Raw genomic sequence first — 13,163 nt, forward strand, 5'->3', positions numbered from 1 at the left:
ATGTGTAGCATATCGCACGGATTTTTTATAAAATTGATGCTTCCAGCCTAGTTTGTGCTATTTTAATGCCGCGGAAGCTCCAACACTTCTATTTTTGGAACAAGACCCCCCCAAGGGGGTCCGACTTTTCTACCACACGGATGAAATCACAATAATTTTTATTTTTTATTTTTTATTTATTTATTTATTATTATTACATACCGTGGGGCGTGGAGTCTTAGAAGGATAATATGCCGCAGAACGAGTAAATCACGCGAGTTGATGACGCGGCTTAGATTTATACTTAGATTTTTAAACCTTCACTGAAGGACTTAGGGGAGTCCGACTTATCGACATCGCAGGATGATAAAAATACGTGAACAATTTTTCTCGTCTTAACAAGCCCCTTATTCTTCTATGACACGGGATGAGCAAAAAGGTCCGTGTCTTCGATTATACGGACAATACGAGAATTCTTCCATACTTAGAATTTTTACAAAATTATTAGGGGCACCTGGGAGTCCGACTTATCGACTCTACGGACACCTTCCATACTTCGAAAAATTATTAGGTGGTCATTCGATGGTTTGTAACAAGGAGGATGACGCGGCCTCATTAATTTCCGCGGCTATCATGGGTGATGCGGCAAGAGAGCCGCCACGTCTACAAGTCGGACGGTGGAATGAGTGATCTCAGACTTGGAATTTTTTCCATGTTTTTCTTGGAGTGCAATTTAGGGTCCGACTTATTGATATCACGGGAGGATAAGAATACTTAGAATAATTTCTCGTCTCAGCGAGCCCTTCATATCTTCTACGCCGCGGAATGAAGGTAAGGGTCCGCGTCTTCGATCATATGGTCGGCACGGGAATCCTTCCATACTTAGAATATTTCAAAAATGGTAGGGAGCACCTGGGTGTCCGACTTATCAATATCGCGGATTGATAAGAATGCTTCGAAAGATTGGAAGTTGCTCCTATGACGCTAACGAGGATGACGCGGCCTTGTTGTATTCCGCGGCTATGTTGGATAACGCGGAATAAAGAATCACCAAATTAGCAAGCCGGACTGTAGAATGGGTAATTTCTATACTTAGAATTTCTGTTCTCCTTAGAGTATAATTCTGGGTCCGACTTATCGACCTCACGGAACGATAAGAATACCAGCCACTTCTCTTATCATACCCCTTGCTCTTCCATGACGCGGAATGGGCATAAAGGCCCGTGTCTTCGATCATACGGAAATATGGGAATTCTCCCATACTTAGAATTTTTACACCATGACTGAGCGCACCAGGGAGTCCGACTTATTGATCATACGGACTTCCTTTGTACTTGGAATATTTTTCATACTTTATTCATACGATGGTTTAGAGCGACGAAGAAGATGGCGCGGCATAACATCCGTCGTATCTATAAGTCGGACAGCAGAATGTGTAATTTTTCTATACTTAGAATAATTTTCGTTTCTGGGGGTGCAGTTTAGGGTCCGACTTGTTGACTCCCCGGGCACATTCGAGTGCTGAAGGACTTAGAATAATTTTCTATATTCTACCCCTCCCTGGAGGTCCGACTTATCGAAGTTACGGGAACTTTCCTGACTTACGAGATTGATTTTTCTGAATCATTGAACCCGAGTTTACGGATCCCACTTATGAATATCGAAGATAGTTGAGATTTTACTTAGAATTTTATTCGGGATCTCATTCTAAAGGTCCGTCTTTTCAATGTCGCGAACAGGCAGTATCATGGGCAACCTTGGAATATTTTCGATTTTGGGACCCAATCTAAGGGTCCGACTTTTCGATATCACTGATTCATAGTGACTTAGAATAATTTGATTATGGGACCCCTCTCAAGGGGTCCGACTTATGGATATTACTGAATTTAATAAGATTTGCAATAGATTTTAGTCGAGTACTTACGAATATAAGAGCCGGATAATCTGAAAATAAAACTTCTGATGTTATAAATGAATTTTGATGATCACTAAGAATACAAATGACAACGCGAGCATGCCGCGGGATGAGTGCTGATAAAACAGAATACAAATGACAACGCGACTACGTCGCGGGATGCGATGATAAAACTGAATTCGAATGACAATGCGAATACTTCGCGGGATGAAACAATTTCGCGGAGTTAAGCTGATAAGACTGATAATCACTGATTGCCCCTTGCAAATCTTGTTAAATGAAGAATTTCTTCAAATGGTCTCCATTTCATGGGCAGGGTAGTTTTTTTCCCTTTCTCTTTGGGCGGGTGTCGCGGAAGGTCCGCGCTTCATGGTGTTGATGAGGCATTGGCGGGCCATTACCTGGTCTCCCTTGAGGATGCCAACTTGTCCATCATCCCGCTCGAATTGCAGCAAGAGTTGATGAGGAAAGATTGCTGCTTTGATCTTGTTAATAAGTGGAAGCCCCATGATGGCGTTGTAGGGGAATACGAGATCCACCACCGTGAATCGTATGGGCATAGTTCTGCTTCCGCTTCTTTCCCCTACTCGCACAGGGAGTATGATTGTTCCCATTGGAATGACCTGGTTTCCTCCAAACCCAATCAAAAGTTTATCAAGGGGTTGCAGGTGCTTTTCTTCGAATTTCATTTTTCTTAGGCATTCCATCGTTATAAGATCGGCTGTGCTTCCGGTATCCACCAATACTCGCCTTACCATCATTTGCCCAATCTTGATGGTAACCACTAAAGGATCAGTGTGTGGTTGTTGCAACGGTTGGGAAGTAGTGGCATCAAATCTCATGATCGGCCCACTTGAGGTGGTTTTTGGGGGTCCTTTGAACAGAGTATGGACGCTGCCTTTCGCAGCGCGGATTGTGGGATATTCCTCGGTGTAGCCGCTGAAAATCATATTGATGGTTCCTTGTGTGTTGGAACTTTCACGCCTAGCCTCGTTTCTTTTCTGGTTCCAAGGCCTTCTTTCCGCGTCGCCTCTCGTGCCATAGTCCTTTCGATTGATGAACCTTGATAGCTCCCCCTCGTCGGCTAGTTGATGTAGGATACGTTTGAGTTCGCGGCATTGGGCCAAAGTGTGGCCGTGCTCTTTGTGGTAATCACACCACAGATTGTAGTTGCGTCGATCGGAGGGAGTGGTAATAGGAGGTGGAGTTGGCAACTCATACCGAACAGCGAAGAAAATGTCCTTCCTGTTCCAATTGAACCTCGGGTCATTACCTCCATCAAGCAAATTCCGCGTCCTGGACTCCCCTTCAACGGCATATACGTGCCGGGATCGTGGAGGTCCCATGTCTGATGGAGGCTCTGGACGATGCGGCATGTAATTTTTATCCCTCCTAGATGGATGTTCCTCTACGCTCCTTGAGGAGCGATTGGATATTGGATCCTTCTTTTCTGATTTACGCCTCTTTGGGTCATGTGCCTGACATATCTCGGAGGCCGTGACATAGCTTTGACATTGCTTCATGGCCTCCGCGTATGTCTTCACTTGACTCTCGACCAACTGGAACTTGAGCCTTTGAGCCTTCATTCCGTTGATTAGGGCGTTTAAGGCGACTGATTCTTCCAAATCCGTTACCTCCAGCACTGCCTCATGGAATTTCCTCAGATACGATGATATGGATTCCCCTTCCAGTTGCGTTATGCTAAGCAAATGGAAGTTTGATTTCTCCTGCCTTCTGGATGCCACAAAGTGACCCAGGAATTTGCTCTCTAATTGGGCAAAGGTGTGGATACTTCTCCCTGGAAGAGAGGTGTACCACGTCAAGGCTACTCCTGTGAGAGTAGTTGGGAAGAATTTGCACCACAATGCCGGGTTGGTGGTGTACAGCAACATCAAGTTTTTGTATGCCATCAAGTGTTCCTCGAGGCAGGATGTTCCATCGAAGGCCGCCATATTTGGGATCTTTATTTTCCCGGGGTTGGGAGTATTCAGTATCTCCGGAGCCAACGGAGAGATTATTGGCATAAGATCTTCGGGGAGGCTACTCTTGCCGGTCTCATTCCGCGGCATTATGACGGGGCTGGTGGGATGGCTAGATCCCGTGAGTTGCGCTTTCTTCCTTTCTTCCCTCCTCTTGTCCACCAATGATTGAACACTTTTGAACGCCCTCTGCTTCTTGTTTTCCAGGTAAGTACGGGCATCTCGAGAGGCGGTTTTGGATTCCCCATTTTGGGATTCGATTCTGTTGAGGCTTGTATGTGTCCTCGATCTTTCCCTCCTCTTCTTATTGCGTCTACTGGAATGTGACATCCTTGAGTTCCCCTCCTGAGATTCATGGGATTTTGATAGCTCCTGGTGGGGTTCGATTCTCTCTCGCAGATTTTTTATCTTCTCCGCCATTTCTTCCAATACTTGCTGTTGAGGGGGGTTATTGTTATTATTCATGACAGTGCGGAAGCGGCAGTGAGGTTTCGTGCTAGCATGTCCAGATCACGACGAGTCACGGCTTGGTTATTAGCGTGACCTGCGGAAGTGTCTGTATCTGTGCTATGCACGGTTGCGGTTTGTGTTGGATTTCTTTTGGGAGCCATGACTTTTTGTAACACTCCCCACAGACGGCGCCAAACTGTTTCGGTAATGAAACGAGGAAGTGCGAGACACTTGGAATACCGCAGATGGAGGCGTTATCGGAAGTAGCAACTCGTGGGAGGAAGCGACCTGAATTCCTGCAACACAACACGTTAGCCTTGTCCGGGGGTGATCTCCCGGAAAACCCCTCCGACGCTCAAGTCAGAACGTAGATCGAAAATTAATGAATGACAGATTGTAGAATGAATGCAAGAAGGAAGGTCGGGATTGGGATTGCTAGTGCTAGTGCTAGTGTTTGGGAAGGCTAAGGAAGTAATGTAAGCAAGGATACTAGGAAAGCTATTTCAGATGATCCTCCCTCCTTGATGGTAGCCCCTATTTATAATGGTGAGGAAGGGAAGTTGCAGAAGAAGTGAACTATCATTGGAGTAGTGGGAGTAATGGGAGGTGGACTGATCATGGGAAGAGTGGGCAGTTATTCATCTTGAAACAAGGAGAGCCATGCATTGTGGGAGAGTGGGGAGTTAGGGTTTTTTAGAGGTAACTGGCCCATGGGCCATTCAAGCAAGATGGGACTTCCAGAAAAAGCCCATTGACCGAAAGTCAAGGTCAACGGAAAAGGTCAAAGGGTATTTCGGTAATATGATGCTAATTATTAAATAAATAAATTAATTAAAAAACAGTACCATGACACTCCTGTTGATGTATAAAAGATAAATTCCTTCTAGTGTCAGGGATGAATTAAGATGTAGTTATTAATCACTTAGCTCAATTCAGATGTGTTGAACCAAGACGGTCACTATTTTCACGTGTTATATGTTACACAATTTAATATTAATAGTGATTTTAATCCAATCGTCAGAGTCAATCAATACCTAAACAGATCAAGAGCTAGATTACCCTTGTCTAATGCTTAATTAAAACATACTTTACGCCAAGATCTAAGCAAAACTATCTGACGATCTGAAAATTCAACGATTCGATCAGATATCCAATTCGAATCTTAAGATATCCGATTCAAAATTCTAGTTCAAATTAGATATCTATTAAAAAATTTGAATATCGAATATGAATTCAAGTATCACATTTTTTAGAAATATCCGACATTTTTAATAAATGGATATCGAATATTAGATATTCAACAATATTTTGAATAGTTGGATATTTGGATATCAGATATCGAATATCCGCTATTAATAAGAATAAAGTTATGTTTATTTTAAAAATTATTTTGCGAAATTCGTGCGTCAAATATCTTATATGAAATTTTCAACTTATCTTTATTGGTCCAGATATTTTTGGAGATAACAAGTAGTGAATGTACCAGTTTTTTAATATCTAATTTATTATATGTTTTTTGGATCAGATATCCAACTTTGTTCACCCGTAATTAGAACTTATAACACACACAAATAATTGCTTAAAAACATGTACCAAACAAATTAAACAAATCACGAAGATCATAACATTCAAGTTGTACGGTGCAAAATGGTCTCAAGATTACATCAGAAATTGCATCTATCTATATAGCGTAGACGTAGTGTAGTAGAACTGTAGAATTAATATCTTTGTAAACTTACATCATTTGTTGACTTTGTAGGACATTTGGTATGAAGGTGCCAAAATATAATAAGTACGTATTTTATGGGTCAGTATATTTACTTAAATCAAATATGAACAGACTTCAATTCAGACCTTTTATTGGCTGGATTGTTTTGTATTTTTCATTATTTACAAAAAAGTAATACTCCTAGGCTTAGCTAGTTGTTGCATCAACTATTATGAATTTTAGGCATGTTGCTAGATATCAATTATCAACTCTCTATCTCATCTATCCCAACTCCTAAGGTGTATGTCCATTCTCTTGGCTAATTAACACCACTTCAAATATCGTATGCATGAATATGAAAGCTTACCCTCTTACCATGCACCCATGCTATTATCAAGATTAAAATATAATTATAAATTGAAATATCCTTTCACGAGAACTTCTTGGTTTCGAAATGTGAAAATAACCACTACAAAACTTGTTATACTTTATTAATATATCGTTATTCTTAAAGTAGTAAGTGTCGAAACTGACGATTATATATTACAATTTAATTGACGATTTAAAATATAACTATTCCATAAAAACTATATTACTTTTTAATATATATATATATATATATATATATATATATATATATATATATATATATATATATATATATATATATTATCCTAGTATTTTAAACTTAATATTAATTTATACTTTTATCATATAACGTAAAATAGTTACTATTTAAAAATACAATTATAATTGTTCAAAAAAAATACAATTATATAAACATATTTGGGTGACACAATGATTGCAAAATCAACAAATGTAATTGTGACACTTTTTTATGTTACGATTATTAATTTTGTGACAATTTTAGGTGTCACCATTATTTCTACACTTGAAGATGTCACATTTTCATTTATGATAGGCCAATTTATGACACTTTTTATAATTGTCACCAATTATTTTGGGACATTTACAATGATATGATATTGATATATTAAATGTCACAATTGACAGTTTGACAGTATTATTTGTAGTGAACATAGACCAAACTTTTTCCATTCTCGACGCTAAATATTCAATTTGAATTAAGGGTTAAATAAGAATCGAACTTTTGACCTAATTATATATGTACATTGATTTCTAATGTCATGTCACTGAACAAATGGCTAAAAGTGACCAATTTTTTCATAGGCAAGTTGTTTATGGACTAAATAATTAATATCTTAAAATGATTATTTCGATTCAACTAAAAATTTAAATGGATGATTAAAGGTACTCATATATTATACACTAATACATATTATATCGATTTAATTTTAAGAAATTTTAGCATAATACAAAATTTTAGCATAATACACTAATACATATTATTTCAATATTTATTTCTAGTGTTTCTCGATATGGAGAAGGAAAACATGAAAAGCAAAACCATTGGGCTATCTAGCTACCCAATTAAGTAGTGCTATTTTAAAATCATTTTGAAGGAGAGTAGTAAATTCATTGTTATTGAAGAATGTTTTTAAGTATTCAAAATCTAATTTCATACTTCTATTGAAGCGTACTATCTTACCTCTAAAATATTTTTAGGGTATTTAGGGAGAATGAGTTCAGTAAAATTTGAACTCAGTAAAATAGAGACTCAATTTTGAGAGACTCTAAAATATTTAAAGTTCTGAGATTATTGATAAATTTGTTAAAGAATTTGTATATAATAAGACTAATACAAGACTAGATCATCTTAAAACTAAATAGTAATAAGAAGAGTAGTCAACAAGTTTATATATTAATCGACCACTCACTATATCTTGCTTTGAGGATGTGAGCATTAGAGCATGGTTGCAGCGCCATTAACAGGAAAAGTAAAAGAAGAAATTTTTTAGAGGTAGTAAAAAAACGTGTAGATAAATGAAAATGAAAATTAATTGTGGATGTAAATTAAACAAAAAATATGATTTATGCTCAAGAATACAAATAACACAAATTTACTGGAATAGACTAAAAAAGATGGGACAAAATTTAGTCGGTATCATTCATAAGTTAGCATCAAGATTAGAAAAAATTGGCATAAATTATAAGTTTGAGAAAAGTCTTATGAGGTGGGCTTAGAAGAGCATGTTATAGTTAATCATAATGGGCAATCATAAATTTGTTGAAAATATTTTTCATTATACCAATAATTTTCCAAATATATAATTTATTGCTGCGCAACTTACCAGTTTACAGCAATTAGGGTTAAATTTATAGGATGTAAGTGGCCTTCAACATCATTTGGAAATAAGAACATAATCCAACTTAAATGGCATTTTTTCCCAATAATTTCATCGATGTACACAATATTATTGGTAGGCCAAGTTATTTACAGCGGTGGATTTACGTTGGAGCCTACAGGGCATGTGCTTCTATGGGTTTTTTTAAAACAAATTTAAAGTAGACTTTTCTATTAGTAAGAGTAAAAGTAGAGAATTAGTACTGAAGTTTTTTTATGACAAATATTTTCTCATTTTAGTAATTTTATCTTATTTATTTATTTTATCTTATTTTTTATTAGGTCAGTTGATTTATTTTGCTTCAGTTTCTTTTATGGTATATCATATTTAAAATTTTAGCAAGTTTTTTATGAGCCCGTCTCACTGCGAGACGGGCCCATACAAGCAACTCATTAGCAAAAAAAACATAAAAAAAACAAAGAAATCTGACTTCACACTTGTGCAAAAAGCAATTGTTTTTAAATAGTTTAGTCTGACCCAATTAAGGTCGTTTTACGGTGAGACAACCTCAACAAAGAACGTGTACTATAATATATCAATCCACTATTTATTTACACCATACACCTTATTTTTAGAGTATATTTAACTTTTTCTCTAAATACATTATTTTGAATAAAGAGGAATGAATTCAATAAAAAAGTTCAAATTGTTATTAATTCAGGTAATGCATATAATAAAGATAAATCTTAATTACTAGCATTCTTTTATTCAAAAATACTATTTAATTACGAGAAACTCTTTCAAGAATAAGATCATAATAATTTTGATATATTTATTGTGCTTCTACTGTGTACTTGTCATTTTGCAAAAATAATAAAAAATTAGTTGTTAATTTTACAAACGATACTCTGTCGAAATGTCGTCCATTAGTTGGTGCCCCTTGGGAGTTTGAATGTTGGATTCGACACTGGTTATGTATGGTTATTATTTAAGTCAATTTATGAAGTTTATAGGCAAGAGCAAAGTGTGCAGTTGTTTAGAAATCTCAATTTAATTTGAGGGATCTTAATTATATATAATTTTGACATAGTCCTTGCCAACAAATCTAAATATTATAAAACGAGTATTTACAAGATTTGATTGTATTTTGGATTAATCTTAGTGTTATAGTATATAAAATATTATGGGGCTCAACCAAAAGCTTTTGGTTGAGTTAGTTCCTTGACAAGGCCAATCTTGGAAACTAAATTATTGAACTTCGAATGCAATAAGGGTTTGGTTAAGACATCAGCAAGTTGGTCATCACCAAAAATATGTGTGACATGAAGAGTGTCGGCTTGCACTTTTTCACGAACATAATGAAAATCTAGTGCTGAATGCTTCATACGAGAGTGGAATACAGAATTTGCAGAATAATGAGTAGCACTTAAATTATCACAAAAAATAGTAGGAATTATTTGAGATGAATAAAAGTTCGGGCATAAGAGAAGTAACCCATTGGAGTTCAATGGTGGTAGAAGCAACCGCTCGAAATTCAGCTTCAGTAGATGAACGAGCCAAAGTAGTTTGACGTTTAAAAGACCATGCAATGGGATTAGAACCAAGATATACGATATACCCGGTAGTACTACGGTAATTATCCTTATCACCAGCCCAATCAACATCCGAAATGCATGTAAATGTAAAGGAGAGTCACGTCAAAGGAGCAAACCATGACATCAACATCCAAAAATGCATGTAAATGTAAAGGAGAGTCACGACAAAGGAGAAAAACCATGACGCATAGTACCATGAAGAAAGCGGAGAAGACGTTTGACAACATTAAGATGAATGTCAGTTGGTGCTTGCATAAATTGAGATAATTTATTAACTATGTATGAAATATCGGGGCGAGTAAGAGACAAATATTGAAGACTACCGATGATTGCTCTATAACCGATGGGGTTCGCGAGTAAAGTTCTGGTATTTAAATAAGGGCACACAAACCAGATCCCAAATGAGAAATTTCTTTGTACACTTTGCGTACCTCTCAACAATGGAACCCAAAAATCACGAATAAGCCTTAAAAGATTTTGAATGGGTTGTTGCCATGCAAGATGAACTGAATGAATTTGAAAGAAATAAAGTGTGGCACTTAGAACCCAAACCAAAACGCAAAAAGATGATTGGACTAAAATGGGTATTTAGGAACAAATTGGATGAACACGAAATCATTGTAAGAAACAAAGCAAGACTCGTGGTTAAAGGGTACAATCAACAAGAAGGAATCGATTATATAGAGACATTTGCTCCAGTAGCAAGGTTAGAGGCTATCAGAATTTTAATTTCTTTTGCTGCTTTTATTAATTTTAAATTATATCAAATGGACGTGAAATGTGCTTTTTTGAATGGTTTTTTTGATGAAGAAGTCGTTGTGGAACAACCCCTGGCTTTGAAAATCCTTCTTTTCTTGATCATGTCTATAAGCTTAATAAAGCTCTTTATGGGTTAAACAAGCTCCTAGGCAATGGTATGAAAGATTATCAAAGTTTTTGATTGAAAATAACTTTGTTAGAGGTAAAATTGACAAAACCTTATTTTTTAAGAATAGAGGTTATGATAATTTAGTTGTTCAAATTTATGTTGATGATATTATTTTTGATGCTACCAATGAATTGCTATGTAAAGAGTTTGCTAACCTAATGAGCACTGAATTTGAAATGAGTATGATGGGAGAATTAAATTTCTTCCTTGGTTTGCAAATTAAACAAACAGCTAATGGAAATTTTATTCATCAACAAAAATATATAAAAGAACTTCTTAAGAAATATGGTTTAAATAATGCTAAAACAAACCACACACCCATGGCTACAAATGTTAGATTAGATGAAGATTCAAATGGTATTGATGTTGATCAAACTATGTATCGAGGCATGATTGGTTCTTTATTATATCTAACTGCAAGTAGACTCGATATTGCTTTTAGTTTTGGTTTATGTGCTAGATTTCCATCAAATCCTAAAGAATCACATCATACAGTAGTGAAAGGAATTCTGAGATATTTGAAGGGAACAGATGACTTGTCCCTATTTTATCCAAAAAGTGATGTCTATGATTTGAAAGGTTATAGTGATGCAGATTATGCAGGAGATCTTGTAAATAAAAAAAACACTTCAGGTATAGTACAATTCTTTGGCTCTTGTTTAATAATATACTCAAATATGCTCTGATGATAAGGAATTTGTGATATAATGCTCTGATATGTTTACATTTGACTTGGAATGTATGGTCTGAAGCTCTGTTTGTGTGCTCTGATAAAAGTATTGTTTATTGTGTTCTATCTATACTCAGGTTCACTAAGTATCTTAGTAATTTATGAATGTTTAGTTTAAAGTTTATTTAAAAGACATAAGTAATGAATTTCTAAGAATTAATTTGAATACTTTGATTATGCTTATGTTGTTTTTAATAATTCTAAACATTAGAGTAATTTGTTTTGTTAAGTATGCTTGGTAAATTATATTGTAACGAGTTGATTTTCTAAGTTATGTAGAGTAGCTTTAATCTCTGGCACGCTCTATGACATTGGTTTTACTCTATTTTGTTTAAGTTTGTTTAAAAGTTTGTCATCATCAAAAAGGGGGAATTTGTTGGCCCTCTTAGGTTTTGATGATGACTACACTTTATATAAACAAATGTATTTCAGAGATTATATGCAGGTCGATATCCGGTCTTGTTAAGGATCGTTGATAGTGCCTATGACTTAGTCGATGAACGTGTACTAGTCAAAAGAATCCAATGAAGTTAGATAAGGTATATCGCTTAGGATGTCAAATGTAGACAGAAGGTCTACTGTTCCCAAGTTTGATGATCTGACGTTACTGGAAAATGGAGACAGTGCATTGTTGCCATACTGGAGTCTGAAGAAGTTACGTCAGCTGGAATTTTTGTTAAATTCTATTTTCTGAATTTTTAGTTGATGTATTAATTAAAATTAATTTGTTGCATTATTTAAATAAATAAGTTAATTGGAAAAATATTTTTTAACCACCTTAAAATAACCGTGTACTCTTTTAAAGAGTGGAATATTTCTCTCCTTATTTTTCTCCTTCAAAATAGGCTTATATTTTGGATCTAATTAAGTAATAAACTACTTTGTCTATTATTAGTAAATATAAACCGTTGCTTTTTTTTTTTTACTTGAGCATCAAGCTTCCACTTATTTCTCCTTAGAATAAGGTTATGAAGAGTTAACCGTGGGTTTTTATTCTTTAGATCTAAGATCCACTTAATTCTCCCTAATCTTAGGAATAAGGATGAATGGGTAGTTATTCTCTTTTTACTAGCTAAATAAACTCTATAAATAGGGGACTTGTTTATTTCTCAAGAGTATGCGTATGAGACTTGGACAATCCATACGTATGACATTAAATCAACAAGAAATATTTTTGTTCTAAAAATTGCCAATTAATTTATAATATTTTCTTGTGCAACTCTTTAATTTTATCTTTGAGAATTTATCCTTGTAAAGGATTTTTGAGAGAATTGTTGTAACTAGACTTGGGTAAGTCTAGGGGAGATTTAGAAAGCTTCAAGTGAAGCTAGAGAATTAGAAAGCTTCGAGTGAAGCTAGAGAAAAAAGCTTTGAGTAAAGCTAGAGAATTGGAGAAGCTTCGAGTGAAGCTAGAGAATTAGAAAGCTTTGAGTGAAGCTAGAGAATTAGAAAGCTTTGAGTAAAGCTAGAGAATTGGAGAAGCTTCTAGTGAAGCAAGAGAAAGAGAAAGAGAAAGAAAAGTTGACCTCGTTAGAGAAGCTTCGAGTGAAGCAAGTTGTATTTGTTTTATATAATTGTAACGAATTGCCTAAAACATATTGGAGAGTTTTGAAATTTCGATGGGTCGTGGTTTTTCCTTCTATTTAGGCATAGAAGATTTCCATGTAAAACT

At 35.7% G+C, this 13,163-nt stretch overlaps 1 protein-coding gene across 1 annotated transcript; it reads right to left on the reverse strand.

The window, feature by feature from the left end:
• Window positions 1-1,157: 1,157 nt before the first annotated feature.
• On the reverse strand, window positions 1,158-3,846 carry LOC130810682 (uncharacterized). Its single transcript, XM_057676822.1, has 5 exons — window positions 3,529-3,846; window positions 3,053-3,372; window positions 2,437-2,956; window positions 1,904-2,041; window positions 1,158-1,262 (listed from the first exon to the last, which is right to left on the reverse strand). Exons 1-5 carry the CDS (start codon window positions 3,844-3,846, stop codon window positions 1,158-1,160), a joined length of 1,401 nt encoding a protein of 466 aa, XP_057532805.1.
• Between the last annotated feature and the right edge of the window lie 9,317 nt (window positions 3,847-13,163).

This window comes from Amaranthus tricolor, chromosome 4, assembly GCF_026212465.1.
Source record: "Amaranthus tricolor cultivar Red isolate AtriRed21 chromosome 4, ASM2621246v1, whole genome shotgun sequence".
NCBI lineage: Eukaryota > Viridiplantae > Streptophyta > Magnoliopsida > Caryophyllales > Amaranthaceae > Amaranthus > Amaranthus tricolor.